General features: G+C 42.6%; 1 protein-coding gene across 1 annotated transcript in view; it reads left to right on the forward strand.

Moving 5' to 3' along the window:
* Window positions 1-2,586: 2,586 nt before the first annotated feature.
* The window catches only part of LOC105477628 (ARF like GTPase 8B), a 54,298-nt gene continuing 35,065 nt past the window's right edge, over window positions 2,587-21,819 (forward strand). Inside the window, exon 1 of the mRNA XM_011734192.3 lies at window positions 2,587-2,892. Within this exon, the coding sequence (XP_011732494.1) occupies window positions 2,770-2,892 (123 nt within the window). The 5' untranslated portion in view covers window positions 2,587-2,769. The remainder of the gene's footprint in view (window positions 2,893-21,819) is intronic.

Consider the following 21,819-nt stretch of genomic DNA (forward strand, 5'->3'; position numbering starts at 1 on the left):
CTTCTTCTTATATATATATATATTTTTACAGCTGCATAGTATTCCTTTCTGGGGACACATCCTGGTTAATCAATTCCCTATTGATAGACACTCATTGCTTCCCATTGTAAACTAAAAATAAAATCCTAGGCTGGGCCTGGTGGGTCACGCCTGTAATCCCAGTACTTTGGGAGGCTAAGGTGGGTGGATCATGAGGTCAAGAGATTGAGACCATCCTGGCCAACATGGTGAAACCCCATCTCTACTAAAAATACAAAAATTAGCCTGGCTTGGTGGCGCGCCTGTAGTCCCAGCTACTCGGGAGGCTGAGGGAGGAGAATTGCTTGAACCCAGGAGCCTGAGGTTGCAGTGAGCTGAGATTGCGCCACTGCACTCCAGCCTGGCAACAGAGGGAGACTAATCTCAAAAGAAAAAAAAAAAAAAAAAAATTCCTGGGCTGGGTGTGGGCATGGTGGCTCAAGCCTGTAATCCCAACACTTTGAGAGACTGAAGCAGGAGGATCACTTGAGCCTAAGAATTCAAGGCTGCAATGAGCTATGATCTGCCATTGCACTCCAACCTGGGCAACTGTGCTTAACTCTGTCTCGAAATCAAATAAACAAGAAAACTGAGCTCCCTCAAGTGACTACACAGACCCTTCCTGGACAAAGAGATCCTAGGAAAATCTTAGGAACTGAGTTCCTTCCCTCGACAAGATGGGAAGTCAGTCACACCTGGTTATACCTCCTCCTTTATGTGGTTTAGAAACAACAAATGACCAACATTAACGTTAAAATAGAGATCATAAGACTGACAGAATGGACTCTGTGACAATTAGATAGCAAATTATAAACAGGACCTAAGGCCATACTAGGCAAGGGTTAAATGACTAACTGCAAGGTTTTTCTTTTTCTCTACCAGCTAAACCAGCACTGGCCTGGAAATAAACACAATTAAAACAGTTACAACTCTCTTCCAGATGCAGGCTAATTGATCTGTTCCTCAAGCCTAACTGTGGCTTTGATTAGACAAGCGACTGACTTCTGTAACTTTCTCCTGTTAAGAGACAGCTTACTATGCATCCATGCATTGGTTCTGGCTGGCTTTTTGTTTTGTTTTGTTTTGTTTTTGTTTTTTTGAGATGGAGTCTTGCCCTGTCACCCAGTATGGCTGGGGCATGATCTCGGTCACTGCAACCTCCGCCTCCCGGATTCAAGCGATTCTCCTGCCTCAGTCTCCGGCATAGCTGGGATTACAGGCGCATGCCACCATGTCTGGCTAATTTTTGTATTTTTAGTAGAGACGGGGGTTTCACCATGTTGGTCAGGCTGGTCTTGAACTCCTGACCTGAGGTGACCTGCCCGCCTTGGCCTCCCAATGTGTTGGGATTACAGGCATGAGCCACTGCACCTGGCCTGGGCTAATTTTTTGTATCTTTAGTAGAGACAGGGTTTCACCATGTTGCCCAGGCTGGTCTCAAATTCCTGACCTCGTGATCCACCTGCCTCAGCCTCCCAAAGTGTTGGGATTACAGGCTGTGAGCCACCACGCCCAGCTCAGTTCTGGCTGGTTTTACAGAGGCCAAGCAGTTGAATGCCTTTCTGGTCCCTGATTCACTTTCTGTTTGGAGGGCCTGATTATAATACATTTACTTTATTTATTTATTAATTTTTTTTTTTGAGACAGGGTCTCACTCTATCACCCAGGCTGAAGTGCAGTGGCATGATCTCGGCTCACTGCAACCTTCACCTTCTGGGTTCACACAATTCTCCCACCTCAGCTTCCCAAGCAGCTGAGACTACAGGTGCATACCACCACGTTCGGCTAATTTTGTATTTTTAGTAGAGATGGGGCTTCACCATGTTGGTCAGGCTGGTCTCAAACTCCTGACCTCAGGTGATCTGCCCGCCTTGGCCTCCCAAAGTGCTGGGATTACAGGCATGAGCCACCACACCCTGTCTGATTATAATACATTTAAATATTAAGTCGCCACCCTTAAATGAACAAGGTCATATGAACCATACAGATTTGTTCACTATGTATGTGTCAAGACCACCACCTTCATACATATTAATAGCTCCTTTCATAAGTGAAATATGTTTACTTGGCCAACCCTTCAATATAAATTCTTGTTGCACCCTTCCCTCTCTCAAAGTGCTTACTTTTTTTTTTTTTTAGCCTGAGGCTGCACTTCCTGCCTACAGGTTATAATCCTCTTCTTAAGAAATAAAGCTCTCCTTTCTAAATTTATAAACTGTGTGATTTTTAAGTTAACACTATTTTTGCTACTACCAAAAATGTAGGACAGGAAGTTTTATTCCACGCTAACTCTTCCAGAGTCTTGAAGTCTTCCTGCAGAGTAGATTGCTGATGAACGATTATAGAAAAAAAATGAATGAATGAATTAACGAATGAATAAGTGGATGAATGACGAAAGAACCAACAGTGAATGAATGGAGAGAAAGCCTCAAGGGGGCCCGCGGGTACGCTGTGCTGCGGGGCATGCCCACCAGGTGGCGCTGCAAGCGGCGGGGGGGCCTGGTCAGACGGGCCGCGCCGCTCTTGCCGTGGGTGCAGACGGCGGCGCCGGGAAGGGCGTGGGGGGTAGGGCGAGTCATATGACCCGCTTAGCTTCCTGGCTCTGGCCGCTGCTGCCCGCCGGTGTGCGCCCGTGTCGCGCCGGGGCACCGAGGAGCCGTTGGGGGGTCTGGGCGGAGGCCCGCTCGTGTGGAAGTCGTCGACGCCGCTGCTCGTCCGTCCTCCCGTCCGTCCTCGATCCCGGCCGCCATCATGCTGGCGCTCATCTCCCGCCTGCTGGACTGGTTCCGTTCGCTCTTCTGGAAGGAGGAGATGGAGCTGACGCTCGTGGGGCTGCAGTACTCGGGCAAGACCACCTTCGTCAATGTCATCGCGGTGAGTGCCCGCCCACTCTCTCGCCCGGGGCTCCGCAGCCCGGAGTCCGGCCCGGCGCCTCTAGAAGGCCTGAGTCTAGAAGGCCCTCGGCGCGATGGGACTGATGGCGGGGGGGCGTGCGAAGCTGGGCCTGTCGCCTCCCGAGGGCCAGAATTTGGAATTTCCCGCGTGTTGGCGGCGCGGGGAGTAGCACTGAGATCGGCAGCGGAAGGGTTAAGTCTATGTAGACATTTTCCAAGGGCTGTGTCCTCAACGCCGCGGGGGCTCGGAAAGAGTTAAATTGGGCTTGTCACATTTTTTAAAGCACTTGGGGATTGGGGTTTCCATTGGGTTTGCCCAGTAGGGGCAGCCAAAGAGTTAAGTCCAGTTTGTCACTTTCCCAAAGGGTGGGATTTGGCAAATCCGTCAGCCCTATGAGAAAGCGTAAGCATTAAGATCCTCTCTTAAGTTGCCACTTTGGACCAATAGCCCCATTGTGAAAGCAGGAGACCAGTGTGGGCGCCTTCCTGAATTTTGTGGGCAGCTCGCCCCATCTAATTTAGTTACTTGTTTTCACCCGTCACCCAGGCGCGGAGGCCAAGCTGATTGCTGAGCTCCAGCTAGCCCACAATACATAGTATTTATGAAGCTAAAAGTTAATTGTTTTAAGAGAGTAGATAAGATGGATCTGCAGTCAGCATAAAGTTAACTACCCTGCGAAAAAGGGGTTGGTCTTTCAATGGTGTTTTTCACTTGAGGAGAAAAGAAGGTACTGGGCAGGTACACAGCTTAGCAGGCGCAGGGAATGGGTGGAAGGAAAATTGCAGGGAGGACTTACATAGAATGTGGTGTTTGTTCATCAATGATTGAGTAGAAAGATGATTATTTCGTTTTGCTTGTTTGGTTGGTTGGGAAAGAAATAGGAGCGAAAAATTTCTCCTTGATCTTTATTTAGAGCCCAGGAGTTGCTGTGACTCAGTTTTAGCTGGTAGTGGCTTGTACACGCCAGGGGAGTTTTAGAACTGTTCTGAAGAGAGATGGCAGCAGTTCTTCCACCTTTTCAATGACTGTTGAAATCCTGAAGACTAGCTGTCCGACTGGTTAGGTTACACAAGAATAATTCAAACACAGCTTTCATGTTTGAGAAAATAGGTAACTTGTGATTCTTAGTCCTTGCAGTAATAAAGCAACAGGAGTGAGTAAGTCTTGGAGAAAAAGAGATTAGCAGAAACGCCAACGTCCTTTGAAGAATGGTGTGTATAAGGAAGCTTGACCTGCTTGTTGTTCGGCTCCTTTTCTAATATTATTATTATTACTTTTTTTTTTTTTTTTGAGACGGAGTTTCGCATTGTCCCCCAGGCTGGAGTGCAGTGGCGAGATCTCAGCTCACTGCAACCTCCACCTCCCACGTTCAAGCGATTTTCCTGCCTCCACCTCCTGAGTAGCTGGGATTAGAGACGTCCTCCACCACGGCCGGCTAATTACTTTTAGTAGAGACGGGTTTTGCTGTGTTGCTCAGACTGGTCTCAAACTCCTGACCTCATGTGATCCACCCGACTTGGACTCTTAAATTGCTGGGATTACAGGCGCGAGCCACCGTGCCTGGCCGCCTATTGTAATATTATGATTTTTTGAGCTTCCACAGGAATAGAAGGGTGGAATGTGTATCTAATACCACTAATTTTTTTTTTTTTTTTTTTTTCTGGTAGAGACAAGATCTTCCTATGTTGCCCAGGCCAGCCTTGAGCTCCTGGGCTCAATCGAGCCTCCTGCCTTGGCCTCCTAAAGTGCTGGGATTACAGGCATGAGCCACTGTTCCTGGCCTAATACCACTAAAATTAATGAGGAAAAATGAACTTACATATTTATATTAGAATTTACATATTTTATATTAGAATTTTTTTCTTTTCTTTTTTTTTTTTTTTTGAAGACAGGATCTTCGCCCAGACTGGAGTGCAGTGGTGCAGTCGTAGCTCACTGCAGCCTCCAACTCCTGGGCTCATGTGATCCTCCCTGCCTCAGCCTCCCAAGTAGCTGGGACTACAGGCACGTGCCACTATCGTGGCTGGCTATTTATTTATTTTTAAATTTTTTTTTATAGAGATGGGCTCTTGCTATGTTGCCAGGGCTGGTCTTGAACTCCTGGCCTCAAGCAGTCTTCCTGCCTTGGCCTTCCAGCGTACTGGGATTATAGGCTTGAAGCATCACATCCTGCTAGAACTTTTATATAATGTGGAAAAGATGAGGCGTAAGCTTGAGTGAAGTTGAGCTCAGTTAACTAAATTTTCTCATGTCCCCTTGAGCTGAGAATTGGAGTCATCTTGTAAATCTTGTTCTTTTGACAACATTGAATTAATGTATCATGTAGATAGGTGTATTAATACAGCCAGTTGTATTTGTTGCAGTTAGGTCGTTATGCATGGGAAGTCTGAAAAGTTGAGCAAATCTTTGAGAAACTTCTTGCTGATTTTCATGCTTCTGTTTTCAGTAGACAGTGTAGCTTAATGAGCATGACCTTTGAAGTCAGACAACCCTGGATTTGAAATCTGGCTCTGCCACTTAGCAGCCTTATATGCTCTTTGAGTCCTTACTTTCCCATCTATTAAATGGAGGTAATGATATATTTCTTACAGAGTTACTCTAGGGATTAAATGACTTGAAAAATGTTAAGTAGCTAGCACTCATATTGGCCCACAGAAGGGGATAGGTAAATGGTAACTGTTGTTATTATTTGTAATTGGGTGTACCCATTGAATGCAGGAACAATGGCTTGAAAAATACTGAGAAGGGACTCAGGTAGTATCATTTTCTACTTTGAATCACTATCTATCCAGATGTGGGCTGCAGTAGTGGATTTATGGATTGTGGAAAGTGATCACATCATGTGTTCCCCCCGCCCCCCCATTAGATTATTATGCTTAACAACAACAAAACTAATGCAAAGCTGTTGAAGTCAAAGTGAACCAGTGGCTCCACTATTACCTCTTTTAATATGGAGTCCTGCTCTGTTGCCCAGGCTGGAGTGCAGTGGCGTGATCTTGGCTGACTGCAGCCTCTGCCTCCTGGGTTCAGGCTATTCTTGTGCCTCAGCCTACCGAGCAGCTGGGACTACAGGTGACTGCCACCACACCCAGCTAATTTTTGTATTTTTAGTAGAGATGGGGTTTCACCATGTTGGGCAGGCTGTTCTTGAACTCCTGGTCTCAAGTAATGTGCCTGCCTTGGTCTCCCAAAGTGCTGGGATTACAGGTGTGAGCCACTGTGCCTGGCCCACTGTTATCATTAGACTATCCTTTTAAAAACTGTAATGGTGTGGGTAGCTTCAGTTAAGAAAAAGAAAGTCACAAAGATAAGGTGATGGATGTGGTAATTAGCTTGATTTAGTCATTCCACATGGTAAACATGTATCAGAACATCTTGTATTCCATAAATGTATACAGTTATGATTTGTCAATTAAAAGTAATACTAATTTAAAAAAGAAAAAAAAATCTGAGCTGTAATTCACTGATGCTTTTAAGATGCTGAAAAGAGGACCTCAGTAAATTTCATACTTTTTAACCTCAAGGCTCTAACCTAACCCCTGATTCTTATAGAATATATTGAGGATGTAGTGATTAAAATCCAAGTTAGTGATTAAAGATGATTTTACAGATTTTTAGGTAGAAACAATGTGTCCAAAATAGTAAGCTTAGCCTTTTAAGAAATCAGCTGCATTTTTTGTATTGTATATAAAATGTTTGCTTTATAGAATCAGAAATACAGATGTATTGAGTACTACATGTCACTCTAGAAAGTTGACCATTTATTCATTCAAATTTAAGAAGCAACTTCTCAGGTATGAAAAGCTTCAGCTGAAGCCAGTTTTCTTTTTGTAAAAATCAACATTTTGTAAACAAATTAAAAGGTCACTACATGTGCCTTAAACATAAGGAAGATTTAATAGATGTCATTTAACTTACTCAAAAGGTTCATGAAGCTGAATTACTATTACATGTAGGGTTTGGTTTAAGTCTAAAAGACAATGCTGTTTAGTTACAGAATGCTCAGACTTAAAATGTTTTTCCGTAGGATTTTAAAACTGAAATGATACCTCATTTAATCCAATTTTATGTAGAGACACTTGATATATGTAGTATTCTCTTTTGTTTTGGACGTTATAAAAAAGTAACACCCTAGTTTTTAATTTTCTGATTAGTGTCAGGGAATGAAGTATTTTCCATTGCTAACTGTTCTGGCAGTTATTGCACAATAAGTCATGTGCCTACATGTGTAATGTATGTTGAGTAATCGTTATTTTTAACTGGGGCTCTTAGACATGTTATAGTTATTAAAAAAATAGGATTTACCAAAATAATACGGGATAAATCTTATGGACATTACGTATTTTTTAAATGGAAGTATAAAAATTTGTTTACACGTTTGCGCGTTGTTGATATCTGAGGTTAATCCAAGGAAAAGTTTATTACTGCTGAGAATTAGGAAAAGAAGATATTTGGGAAGACTGTGGAAATATGAACCTAGAATCATTTTTAAAAGAGTTTGTAGAAACCTTAATTAAGTAGTCTAATTTAACCTTCAGTTTTTAGATGTGGCTAGCAGATCCAGTGAGGTTAAGTGGAATTCCTAAGGCAACAAAGCTAATTAGTAGCAGAGATAGAATTAGAATCCGGGACCAGTGTACTTTCTACTTTTCCCACCTCTTTAGATCCAGCTGAGGTTAGAACCATAGAACTGTGAATTGGGAGATCTTAATCCATTAAACATCTTTTTTGTATTTAATTTAAAAAATCAGCTGCACTTTTTGTATTGTATATAAAATGTTTGCTTTATAGAATCAGAAATACAGACGTAATGAGCACTCTGTGTCACTCTAGAAAGTAGAGAGAGTTTTAAATCCAGGCATCTTAAGCATATTGACTAACATTTGAGGACTGTATATTTATCTATGAACATGAATTAGGAGAAGGAATGATAATCTGTGGAAAGTAAGAGTGGAATATTATGTTTGGATATTTAAATAACTGGCTCGCAGACATTGTTGAGTTGTTGAAGTACCTTTAATATCTTTAAAAAGCAGAGGGCCGGGCGCAGTGACTCATGCCTGTAATCCCAGCACTTTAGGAGGCCGAGACGGGCGGATCATGAGGTCAGGAGTTTGAGACCCGCCCGACCAACATAGTGAAACCCTGTCTCTACTAAAAATGCAAAAATTAGCTTGGCATTACTCAGGAGACTGAGGCAAGAGAATCGCTTGAACCTGGGAGGCGGAGGTTGCGTTGAGCCGAATTTGGGCGACTGCACTCCAGCCTGGGCCACAGAGTGAAAATCTGTCTCAAAAAAAGAAAAACCAAAAGCAGAAATAATTTTGTATTTGATTGTATTGCTTATTATTTAATTTCTTGGCAGGTAAGAATGGCAAAAACCATTTTTAAAGAAAATGGGCTGTGGTTCAAGTCTAGGTGTTTTACACATCTGAAACTTACTGGAGAAGCTAGTCTTCCAATAAGGTGGTTTTCAAGTATAGATTCCAAATTGTGGAAAATGAGGCATGTTACAAAGGAACATCTCTACCTTCCATAAAGTACTCTACCCTTCATCCCCTCTCCAGTTACTTGTTTTTCCTTGCAGACCAAGAATCTTGAAAGCCAAATGTTCTCATTAAGAAGCTGTTAGAGTGCAATAATGCATTCTAAATGACTGTCTTAGATATTTCATAAGTTAATGGATTTTTTAAGTTTTTCAAAGATATAGTAAGTAGATGGTTACTGAACATGGATACAAAATACAATGAACCTATAAAAAAGTTACTCAAATATTATTTAAAAATTTTTTTTCTGAAAATTTTGTGTTACCAAAACAATACAGGCTCATTAGTGGAGATAAGAAAAGAATAGTATAAAGTAGAAGAAGCCACTTATTTCTACCATCCAAGATTAACTACTATAAACATTAAAAGCATTTCGTTTTTATCTTTTTAATATGTCTATCCAGATGTCTTTTAAAAAGTTCTGAGATAATATTACTTATAATGCTTTATATTCTGGTTTAATTGTTACAGTGTATGCATTTTTCTACCTAAAACATTTTTCATGTCTTCATAGTTTATTCCATTGTGGTATGTCTTGTGGATATACCCTATTTGGTAATTCCCTCATGGACATTTGAGCGATTTCCTATGTTTTCATGTTGTACTCAATTTGATCTGCATTTCCTGAGGATGCATTCCAGAGTTGGTGTTTTTGGGTCAAAAATGCATATTATGTTATATGGCCAAATTGCTTTCCAGAAAGCGTGTACTCCCACTGAGAAGGTCTAAACAGTTTTTTTTTTTTTTTTTTTTAAGACAGAGTCTCACTCTTGTTGCCCAGGCTGGAGTGCAGTGACACGGTCTTGGCACGCTGCAACCTCCACCTCCTGGGTTCAAGCGATTCTCCTGCCTCAGCTTCCCGAGTAGGTGGGATTACAGGCTTTTGCCACCTCACCCAGCTAATTCTGAACAGATTTCATGTATAAAGTTGGACTTTGGTTAAGCACTTTGTCCTCTGGTATTTTTTAGGACATACATAGTTTTGTTGATGAAGTAAAGCAGTATTTTAAAATTATCCTATTAGATACTGCTCTGTTTGTGTTTAATGCATTTTAAGAAGTTCCTTTTTATATTTCAGCAACTGCCAAGACTGATAACTATAGAGAACATAATTCTTTCTGAGACAAGTTCTTCCTCTGTTGCTCATGCTGGAGTGTAGTGGCATGATCATGGCTTATTGCAGCCTCCACCCGCTGGGCTCTGGCTCAAGAGATCCTCCCACCTTAGCCTCCCAAGTAGTAAGGACCACAGGCGTATGTCACTATGCCTGGCTAACTTTTTTAAAAAAGATTTTTGCTGCTGGGTGTGGTGGCTCACGCCTGTAATCTCAGCATTTAGGGAGTTAGAGGCAGGAGGATTACTTGAGGCCAGGAGTTTAAGACCAGCCTGGGCAACATAGTGAGGCCACATTTTCCACATTGTCTCTCTCTCTCTCTTTTTTTTTTTTTCAGACGGAGTCTTGCTCTGTCGCCCAGGCTGTAGTATAGTGGCATGATCTTGGCTTACTGTGACCTCTGCCTCCTGGGTTCAAGTGATTCTCCTGCCTCAGCCTCCCAAGTAGCTGGGACTACAGGCACGTGCCACCACACACAGCTAGTTTTTGTATTTTTAGTAGAGACAGGGTTTCACCATGTTGGCAAGGCTGGCCTTGAACTCCTGACCTCAGGTGATCTGCCTGCCTCAGCCTCCCAAAGTATTTTTATTATTATTATTATTATTATTATTTTTTTTTTTTTTTTTTTTTTTTGAGACAGAGTCTTGCTCTGTCACCCAGGCTGGAGTGCAGTGGTGCGATCTTGGCTCACTGCAGCCTCCACCTCCCAGGTTCAAGCAATTCTCCTGCCTCAGCCTCCCGAGTAGCTGGGACTACAGGCGCCTGCCAACACGCCCGGCTAATTTTTTGTATTTTTAGTGGAGACGGGGTTTCACCGTGTTAGCTAGGATGGTCTCGATCTCCTGACCTCGTGAGCCACCTGCCTTGGCCTCGCAAAGTGCTGGGATTACAGGCGTGAGCCACCGCACCTGGCCCTATTTTTTTTTTTTTTTAGTAGAGACTGGATCTTACTATGTTGCCCAGGCTGGTCCCGGAACTCCTGAGCTCAAGAGATTCTCCTGCCTCAGCCTCCCAAAGTGCTGAGATTACAAGCAGGAGCCACCATGCTTGCCCCTGAGACCATAGTTCTTTTTTGTTGACCTTCCCAGGGAAGCCATGTAAATATAAATATAGCTTATCCCCTTTAGTTATCATGCTACTGTTTTGTTTTAAAAGTATTGGTAGATTGCATATTCCATAACCCTGATATGTTTCAATATAATCCTTACCTAATCTTGGACCTATTATAGTGGGATGCTGCTTGCTTGTGTTTTTTTTTTTGTGGGGGGGCAGGTGAGGGGATGGAATCTTGCTCTGTTGCCCAGTAAAGGGCAGTGGTGTGATCTCAGCTGACTGTAACTTCGGCCTTCTGGGTTCAGGTGATTCTCCTGCCTCAGCCTCTCCCCAGTAGCTGGGATTACAGGCGTGCGTCACCATGCCTGGCTAATTTTTTGTATTTTTAGTAGAGATGGGGTTTCGCTATGTTGGCCAGGCGAGTCTCAAACTTCTGACCTCAAGTGATCTGCCTGCCTCAGCCTAGGCGTGAGCCACCATACCCAGCCTATGAACCTATATTCTTACTTCAGTATGCAAAATGTAGCATAATGTTAAGAATGAGGTTGCTTAAAATCTAGATTAGATACGTTGCCTGCCTTTTCTTCACTCTTTTTTTTTTTTTTTTTTTTTGAGACAGAGTCTCTCACTCTGTCATCCACACTGGGAATGCAGTGGCACGGGGGTTCAAGTGATTCTCCTGCCTCAGCCTCCCGAGTAGCTAGGACTACAGGTACCCGCCCCTACACCCAGCTAATTTTTGTATTTTTAGTAGAGACGAGGTTTCACCATGTGGGCCAGGCTGGTCTCAAACTCCTGTGATCCGCCCGCCTCAGCCTCCCAAAGTGCTGGGATTACAGGTGTGAGCCTCCGTGCCTGGCCACTGTTTTCTTGAAAGCTCATTTTGTCCAGAGAATGTTTTAATGCCAATACATGGGCTTCATCATTTGTAAATAGTTCTTATCAGAGGAAAATCTAGGAAAAGAAAGGAAACCTACATTTCTCACCTTCATAATTTAGGTATTTTGTTTCTAGCTTTGGGCTTTCTTATTTCTATCTTATTTAAAAAAAAAATTTTTTTTTAATTTTTTTTTTTTTTTTTTTCCGAGACAGAGTCTCACTCTGTCACCCAGGCTGGAGTGCAATGGCGCGAACTCGGCTCACTGCAACCTCTGCCTCCCAAGTTCAAGCCATTCTTCTGCCTCAGCCTCCTGAGTAGCTGGGACTACAGGCACGTGCCACCATGCCTAGATAATTTTTGTATTTTTAGTACAGATGCGGGGGGTTTCACCATGTTGGCCACACTGGTCTTAAACTCCTGACCTCAGGTGATCCACCCACCTCGGCCTCCCGAAGTGCAGGGATTACAGGCATGAGCCGCTGCACCCGGCCCCTCTCATTATTTTTAACCATCAGAAATTATCTTGTTCTCTTGTTTCTAATATTCTTTGCCCCTTTTCACAGAGGCAAGGCTTTATCATATTTTACAATGCTGTACGCCAGTGCTAAGAACAGTCCCTGCCACATGACAAGCTCTTTAAATACTGAATAAATGAATGAATGAATAATAATAGCGAAGTGTATCTATTCTATGCATGCTTAAACTGTGTGCAAGGCATTGTGATAGATAACTTATGAATGTACTAGACAAGGTCATTTATGGTAGGGTTTGTGCCATGTATAGGATAGGAATATTAAGTGCCTTGAGATTGATACAAAATGCTTTTGGAATTCTCCCCTGACCCCACCCCATTAAGACATTGGAGGAGTTTTCTTTAGTAAGGCTGTTTGCTAAGTTTTGATTGGACAGTGGCAGGAGTGGCTTTTGAGCTGGGTTGTAAGAGTAGAGGAATTTCATTTATTCAACAGATATGTCAAGCAGTGTTTTGGGCAGCATGAATATAATGGGGAGCAAAGCAGACAGTGTTCTTGCCCTTTTGGAATTTCCGGTATCATGTGGGGAAAAAAAGACATTCAAGCAGGAACAGTGGGAAAAGCAAAGGCACAGCTGAGGGAAGTAAATTTTTTTTGTTGGATTAGGCATAACCTTAGTGAAGGAAAAAGAAACAAAGACTGGAAAAGTAGATTCAGTCATACTCCCATTCAGGCCTTGACTGAGTATGACATTAGGCATGGAGAGCCACTGAAAGTTTTTATTCAGAGGAATGAGATAAGACCTTTGTTTCCAAAGGATTAATTTAGCAGCAATAGAGACCATCCACAAGGAAATTGGTTACAAGGTTATTACAGAGGTCTGGTTGAGAGACATTGAGGGAGGCAGCTGGGGAGGAGGGGAAAGGCACACATTATTATGGAAGTAGGATGAGTACAAATTAGCAATTAAGTCAGATGTACAGGACAAAGGGGAATTTGCAAAGACCCTTTTAAGGATTTGATTGAATGGTGGGGAATATGGTTGTGCCATCAGCAAATAGCACTTACAGGGTGGAGAAGAAAGAATGGGTTTAGAAGAAAAAGGGATTATTTGAGTATAAATTGTATTATAGGCTGGGCATGGTGGCTCATGTCAGTAACCCCAGCACTTTGGGAGGCTAAGAAGGGTGTGGATCTTTTGAGCCCAGGAATTCAGGGCCCGCTTGGGCAACATAGTGAAACTCTGGTCTCTACAAAAAATAAAAAAATAAAAAAAATTAGCTGGATGTGCTGCTGCGTGCCTGTGGTCCTAGCTACTGGGGAGGCTGAGATAGTAAGGGGATGGCTTGAGTCCAGAAGGCTGCAGTGAGCCATGATAGTGCCACTGCATTCCAGCCTGGGTGACAGAGTGAGACCAGGTCTCCCCTGAGCTGCATACCACCCCCCACCCCCTGGAAAAAAAAGTATTACATAATTATGATATAAAGGGATTGCTGGTTGGAAATGACAGGCTATGAATGCTATATTTAAGTTCAGTGGTACAAAAACTGAGAATTAATATTTCATCCTACTCCTAATTTTGTCTTGAGGAGTAGTAAGAGATATAGGAAGTAGTTGAGATCCATTCCTAGTTTCTCTTCAAAAAAGTGAGTTGTGGGATCTTTCATTTCTACTGATTGCTGTCACTTACCTGTACCCTGCTGATTACTCATTTTGCCAATGTTTTGGACACAAGGACTAGGCAGAATGTTCTCCACTCCTCAGAATTGCTGTTGGGCTATCTTGATTTATTTGTGGTACTTATGTACATTAATCTGTGGCCAGAATGCAGGCTGCCCAGAAGAGGTCTTTAATAGCTGGGATGAAGGCTGTATATTCAGAGTGGCTCAGATTCATTTGCAGGCTGGGAAACCTTTGCTATCTAATTCAAAGAGTAATTTTTCTATTTCTGGAAAGTGCCTGGCTTAGGTTTGTAAAGTGACTTTCCACTGAAGAGAAAATTTTCTAGGTGTAATTTGTGTGCTTTAAACCCAAAGGATATTTGATTTCTTGAGATTTAAGTTGGGATTTTTCTTTGGTGCCAGGTAAACATGTAGATAGTGTTAGAGTATCATTTTTCTTCTACTCAGATTACATTACTGATCGTTTTACTGTGTGGTTGAAAAGACAAAGTGCGATCCTTGGCCCTCATAGCCCAGTTAGGTTCTTTGATACCTGCTTAGAGACTCAGAGCAGTCTAATAATGGATTTATAGCACTCACAGATAGCAGTTCATTTGGAACATTACCATAAAACAAGTTAGGAAATGGCTGTTCCACCTTCACTATGTCATTCTTTCTGTTGAGATGGAGTCTCGCTCTGTCTCCCAGGCAAGAGTGCAGTGGCGCGATCTCAGCTCACTGCAGCCTCCGCTTCTGCCTCCCAGGTTCATGTGATCTCGTGCCTTCACCTCCCAGAGTAGCTGGGACTGCTGGCACGCACCACCACGCCTGACTAACCTTTGTATTTTTGGTAGAGACGGGGTTTTGCTATGTTGGCCAGCTGGTCTCGAACTCTTGACCTCAGGTGATCTGCCCACCTCAGCCTCCCAAAGTGTTGGGATTACAGCCATGAGCCACCGCGCCTGGCCTACTATGTTGTTCTTTAGGCTAGTTAACATAGAGTTAGTTCCTGGACGTCCTATTTTATGTAATCGTCGTTTCCTCCCATTTCCAATACAAAGAGCATTCAGTAAAAATTATTTCATTTAATTAATGAAACACACCTGATCTTTTTTTTTTTTTTTTTTTTTGAGACAGTCTCACTCTGTTGCCCAGACTGGAGTCTGCAGTGCTGCAGTCTTGGCTCACTGCAGCCTCTGCCTTCTGGGTTCAAGTAATTCTTTGCCTCAGCCTCCCTAAGTGCTGAGATTGCAGGCATGAGCCACTGTGCCTGGCTTACTTAATTATTACTATTATTATTATTTTTTCGAGACGAGGTTTCACTGTATCACCCAGGCCGGAGTGCAGTGGTGCAGTCTCAGCTCACTGCAGCCTCCACCTCCCAGGTTCAAACGATTCTCCTGCCTCAGCCTCCCAAGTAGCTGAAATAACAGGTGCACGCCACCAAGCTCAGCTAATTTTTGTATTTTTAGTAGAGATGGAGTTTCACCATATTGTCCAGGCTGGTCTCAAACTCCTGACCTTGTGATCCGCCCACCTTGGCCTCCCAAAGTGCTAGGATTACAGGCGTGAGCCACTGCGCCCGGCCTATTATTATTATTTTTTTGAGACGGGGTCTTGCTTTGTCGCCCAGGCTGGAGTGCAGTGGCGCGATCTTGGCTCACTGCATCCTCTGCCTCCCAGGTTCAGGCGATTCTCCTGTCTCAGCCTCTGGATTAGCTGGGATTACAGGCACATGCTGCCCTGCGTGGCTAATTTTTTTGTAGTTTAGTAGAGACAGGGTTTCACCGTGTTGCCCAGGCTTGTCTTGAACTCCTGAGCTCAGGCAATTCACCCGCCTTGGCCTTCCAAAGTGCTGGGATTACAGGCATGAGCCATCACATCTGGCCTATTATTATTATTATATATATATTTTTGAGATAGGGTCTTGTTCTGTTGCACAGACTGGAGTGCAGTGGCATGATCTTGGCTCACTGCTACCTCTGCCTCCTGGGTTCAAGTGAACTTGATTATTTTATACAATGTTTTCACTTAAGGCATTATATTATTCTTTTGACCCCCTTGTTTTAAGTAGACATTTATTGATTTATATAAGATATAAAGATTAAGTGACACAGTTAATTGTCATTTGGGTCTGAAATTCATTTCCAATTCAGCCTGAAGTGTCCTATTCCATAAAATAGATGAATTATGAGGAATCTGGGTTCCATTTTTACAAATCCTTTAGGATCTTGCTTTGACTCCTGATAAATCTAATTCTTCCGCCTCCTGTAACTGAAATTAGTTTGGAAATTGGGCATGACCTTGTGGTGTTCCATGTGCATTTTTTTTTTTTGCTTTCTTTGGCTCTTTGTGCCAGATGTTTTAAGTCTGCTGTACTGGCTGTTTAGTACTACCCTATGTTTTCTTTCCTAGGAACATTTATAAAGTGTAGTATTTATTCTGGCAGGGTTTGGAAAGAGGATTTAAATTAGCTAGTGAAAATTACAGCAGAATGGCTGTGGGCAGAAGGATAGAGGAAGTAGGCCTTTGAAGTAAATATTAGACTGTGGTAATGATGGAGAACGAGATGCCCAAGATACCAATTGATTTTCTTTGCCTGTGATACCTGTCCGTTGCTACTCCTTTCCCCCTAGATGGCACTGTCTTACTCATCATTCAGGTCCCAGGTCCGTATAACTTTGCCCTAACTCTTCTCACAGCACTTGATCACAATTATATTTATTTGTGCAAATTATCTGTTCATTGGTCTCTACCTTCAGACTACAGCCTCCCTTTCAGTATTTATGGCCTTTAAATGAAGCAGTGTGCCTACTACTCTGTCATTGTTGACTTAAATAGAGTAAAGCAGTATAGGGTAATGTTTAAGTATGTGGGATCAGGCAGGCCTAAATTTAAATTCTGGATATGCCAGAATTCTGTGACCTCCTCAAAGCTTCAGTTTCCTCATTGGTGATTTGGGCATGAGAATAGTTGCCCCATGAGCTCATGGTGAGGTAAGACAGTCAGCACAGTGACTGGCATAGAATGAGTACTCCTTAGGTGGTAGGTTGATGTGATGTTCGGGGGTTAGGGCAGGATCGTGCTCTACTGGATGCCAGATGAAGTGGAACCCCCTCACCTTTCAGGTGAGCACTGAGTAGGAATTCAATTTCAGAAGGTAATGAAAGGTTCCTGAGTTTCAGAGTAGAAGTGTACTGGGCACAAGGGACCAGTTTTTAATTCTCTCTCTTTTTTTTTTTTTGAGATAGACTCTCACTCTGTCACCCAGGCTGGAGTGCAGTGGTGCGATCTTGGTGCACTGCAACCTCTGCTTCTTGGGTTCAAGCAATTCTCCTGCCTCAACTTCCCAACTAGCTGGGACTACAGGCATGCACCACCATACCTGGGTAATTTTTATATTTTTAGTAGAGACAGGGTTTCACCATGTCGGTCAGGCTGGTCTCCAACTCCTGATCTCAAATGATCCACCCGCCTTGGCCTCTCACAAAGTGCTGGAATTACAGGCGTGAGCCACCATGCCCAGCCCTTTTTTTAATTTTTAAAAACTTTTTATTTTTTGTGGTGACAGGATGTCACTATGTTGCCCAGGCTGGTTCAAACTCCTGGCCTCAAGTGATCCTCCCACCTCAACCTCTCAAAGTGCTGGGATTACAGGCATGAACCACTGTGCCTAGCCTGGTTTCTGATTCTGATTCTTCTTCACTTTAAATCTCCTTTCTTTGCTTATTATTGTGATTTTTTAATGGTTTCTGATTCTTGAAGGTTTTGTGTCATTCTGTGAGAGAAACTAAAATGACAGTTTGTTGTTGTTGTTGTTGTTTTTTGCCATAACCCATCCTAGATGTGCTAGGATGTTAGGGGCACTTGGTGAAAAATTTGCTGGTTTATTTGGGTTTTTCTTCTGCTGATAAGTTTGGTTGTAGTTAATAGTTTTGGCTTGGTGGAAGAGATAGTGATTGCTCTAATTTTTTTGTTTTTTTTTTTTACTGGAGTAGAAGACTAGCAGAGCATCTATTTACAACCTCTCAATTTATCATGGAGTTTGTATTTTGTTGTTCAGCAGTCTAACATTGGCTTCAAGCTTAATGACTCTCATTCGTTTGCCAGCAAATAACTGCCAAATGCCTGAGGCATTACACTAAAGTGGAAAATCACTTTTAGGGCTTTTAAGTTTAAACTTAGGTTCAAATTCCAGTTTTGCCACTATTTAGCTGTGTGTATGTGACCTTGTGACCTTGACGTCAAGTTTTCTTTTCTGTAATACGAGGGCAGAGTAAAATGAGTAATGTTGAGCCGTTATCATTATTATTTTTAAATAGTGTAAGCCAATTACATATAGCCTAGCTAATAATAAGGATGTATTGTTGATGCAGTCATCACATGTGATTGAAAAACATTCTTGTCACTCCAGCTTCTTACTGCGCTTACTGCACCTGCCAAACTCCCCACCCTGATGATAGTAAGTGGAATTTTAGGCAGCTGCTGAATAAATAATGATTTTACTATCTAGAAGGCACTGCAGTTTGGAACCTGAGAAGTGCGCAGTGACTCAGTATTTTATGACTGTCCATCATTTTAAGAGTTGAGTTTCACTGTGAAACAATGTCAAAAGCACTGACTGGGCTAATGGAATGGCTTTACAGTGCTTACTGTTTCTTCAGTAATACCCAGAGAGAGCTGCAGTGTGGAAGAGCCATTGAAGGAATGTATTCAGCCCATGGCATTCTCGGCAGCCACACCACTGTACTGCCAGGATCACCTGAGAAGGGTGGAAGCAGAGATGTCTCTACTGATAGATAAGCAAACAGCTAAAAGATTCCATACTCTGTGGTTTAAAATGATTTTAGGGTATTATTAATAATATTTTAAAAAGTAAAGTGTTACTGAATTTTTTACAGTGGAGGGGAACACAAGACAATCCATATGATACTATTAGTTCGGGAGGTGAAGTTGCAAAATTGTGAGGCAGAATGTTAGAAGTAGGCACTAAAGGACTAAGAAGGTAAAATCTTGGCTTTAATGTATCCAATGACAGGTGCCATGGTTTGCTTCCTCTAGAGTCTAACAGGCAAAACAGTGTTTGTAAACATTTTCTTGCCTCTGCTATGCTTTGGCTAGCAGTCTTTAAAGATAGTCTTTAAAGGGAGGATTACCTGTTTATCTTATGATATACCTGTGGAATAGAATTTTAGGGGCTTCATTTATCTTCCAGGTAGAAAAGAGCTGATAAGGGGTTATGGAGATGTTGTCACCTGGCATTATACGCTATAATCCTTGGTCACATTTATAAGTTTTTTTACTCTTAATACAAACGATCTGATTGTCATTAGGAGCCTTGCAGACAAGTGTTTCTGGGTAACTTCTCAGTAACATCTTTGACATTTGTTTAGTTGCAGACCTAAATGGCCACTGATGGACGCTGCAGTTTCAGTAAGCAGTGAAGTTTATTTCCCTGGAAGTAGAATGATGCAGACCCAGAATATTGTAGAGTGGTTGTCATCAGCTGTATTTCTTCATGGCCCAGAAGAACTCCTGTGTAATTTCCCTTAGAGAAATGGAGCTGAACGGGAAGCAGAAGCAGTTAATGGATGATATTGGATCTGGGAATTCTAAATGATTCAGTTCAATTCCTGCAGGGTGTCCTGTCTGAAAGAAATTAGGGTGGTATGCAGTGCAAGGCTTGCAGGGCTCCTAGGTCTTTCTGTTATATTCTTTCAGAGCTAGCAATGGTCAGGATAGCTTCTCACTACACAGGATGTGATTCGTTTTTGTTCCTCACTTTGGGGAGCATGTGTGGCAGTGTTTAAAAATAATGCTCTCCTGTTGGTTCGTAGGGAACAAAGCCTTGTGATATGGTTTGGCTGTGTCCTCACCCAAATCTCATCTTGAATTATAGCTCCCATAATTCCCACATGTTGTGGGAGGGGCCCGGTGGGAGAGAGCTGAATCATGGGGATGATTTTCCCCATACTGTTTTTGAGGTAGTGAATAAGTCTCACAAGATCTGATGGTTTCGTGGTAAGGGGAAACCCCTTTCGCTTGGCTCTCATTTCTCTCTGGCTCGTCACCATTAAGAAGTCCCTTTACTCTTTCTTCATCTTGTGCCATGATTGTGAGGCCTCCCCAGCCCTGTGGAACTGTGAGTCGATTAAACCTCTTTCCTTTATAAATTACCAGTCTCGGGTATGTCTTTATTAGCAGCATGAGAATAGACTAATACACCTTCTTGGTGTTTTTTTTGTTTTTGAAAAATTTCAACACATTAGTCTTTAATTCTCTAGTGAATGTTGGAGCAGGTTTCCAGATTGCTTAAAACTGAACTAGGGGTACAGTCCATAGGGAAAATATGCCCTGAGGGACCGTATGTGTGCAGCCGTATGTGTGGAGCTGTGATTTGTTGTAATCTGAAAATTCTAGGCTATAATAATGGTTCCTGGGGCTCAAAGAAACCATGACAGGTTACCACCAATAACATTCTGGTGGGATGTTGGTTCATGCCTGTGAGAAACACACATTTACCCATCCAAACCCAAAGACTGGACTCGGAGACATGAAGAACAGCGGAAGCGAGACTTTTAATGACGGTCTTGCAAGATCTGGTGTTTGATAGGCGGTCACACCGGGGACAGTTACAACATTTAATTTATTTCCTAGCATGCAAGTCCCTCCCCCTGTTCCTCACTGGTTGAGTACTGTGGGGTTACAGTCTTCCTGGACATTGCCTAAAGTTTTATTATCCCCCTTATAAGGTTATACTCTGGTCCCTTTCCCCACTTCAGTTTCGATTTCCCAATAATGAAACTTTCTCCCGTTTTAGGGGCTGACCCCTCCCCTACATTCTGTTCGCTTATCATAACCTTCTAGGTGCATGAGCTGTGCGGTTTGTTACATCTACAGGCTGACTTACAGTACTTAGATTTATTATGCCTTGAAAATGGACCACTTAAAATGTTTTCTCACAAATTTCCTTCTTTTCCTTCCTTTTCTGTTTACTTCCTTTGGTCTCATTTTCATTTAAACCGTTTTGGTCCTCAAATTGCTTTAGAAGTCGTTTACTTTCTTCCTTATATGAGAGTGAGTTTATTTTGGTTTCTAATAGTAACAGGTTATTTTGCTGGTAACTTATTGACATTTGTTTATTAATAGCTGTTTTAATTAATCTCTGTGCTAGTCCCCTCACACACAAGATAATACTACATCCCACTGCTAAGACTCCTGCTACAATTATGCGAGATGTAAGGACTGAAGCCACCATGCCTTTCCGTTTTCCAAACCAACCTTTTAGCCAACCCGTAAATGGGTTATTCATTCCAGCATTTTCTGCCTGTTCGTTGGCTAGAGTTGTCAGTCCTTGTAAAGCTTTTGTGATGGTCCCATCTGGGGCAGTATTGTTGGGAATGAAAGTATAACGTTTCCCACCCAGCATAACACATACACCCCCTTTTTCTGGTATTATGTCCAGGGCAAGCCTGTTTATCCAGGCCATTCGGCTGGTGGCGTCTAACTGGCTAGCCACCCCTTTGAGGGCATCCTGAGTATAATTGATGACTCTCTATTGATTATAATAGATGTAGTTAATTCAGTTCACATTGTTATTAATAGCTGACCACAGAAGAGTGCTAACTGAAACCCAGCAACTATTTGGTTTTGGGCCTTAAATTTATTCAGCACCCCCCTAGTGACTCCTATTGAGTCAACACATATATTGGGATTAAAAGAGTTTGTCATATCTCTCTGCTGTCAGTGGCCACATGTGTTTTCGGGTATCTTATGGAATGCCAGGGAGAAGGGAATGGCCACTTGGACTACAGCACAAGTCCCAGTCCAGTTGGATGGTAACAAGTTGCGGAGGTTCCTTTTCCCACAGTACCACCAGAGGTTAGCCTGGGGTATATGGAGAGCTGAGTGATTGCCATTGCCTGACTTACCAGTGATATTTAGGATGTGGGTACAAACTGAGAGTTTTCCCATGGGCTTATTGAACTCTGCCCCCTATCTAGAGAGGCAAGAGGAGTGGTTCATATTCCCTGGAGAGAATGAGGGGATTGCTTTGGGATCTGACCTCTGCAATGTGGGACAGAGCAGTGACAGACTCTTACAAACCTTATTTTCCCATGCATCTTTGTCCTGGTATAGAGCCAGCATGTAATCCATTTCTTCAGGATCGGTATCTCAT

Source organism: Macaca nemestrina, chromosome 2, assembly GCF_043159975.1.
Source record: "Macaca nemestrina isolate mMacNem1 chromosome 2, mMacNem.hap1, whole genome shotgun sequence".
In the NCBI taxonomy this organism is placed as follows: Eukaryota; Metazoa; Chordata; class Mammalia; order Primates; family Cercopithecidae; genus Macaca; species Macaca nemestrina.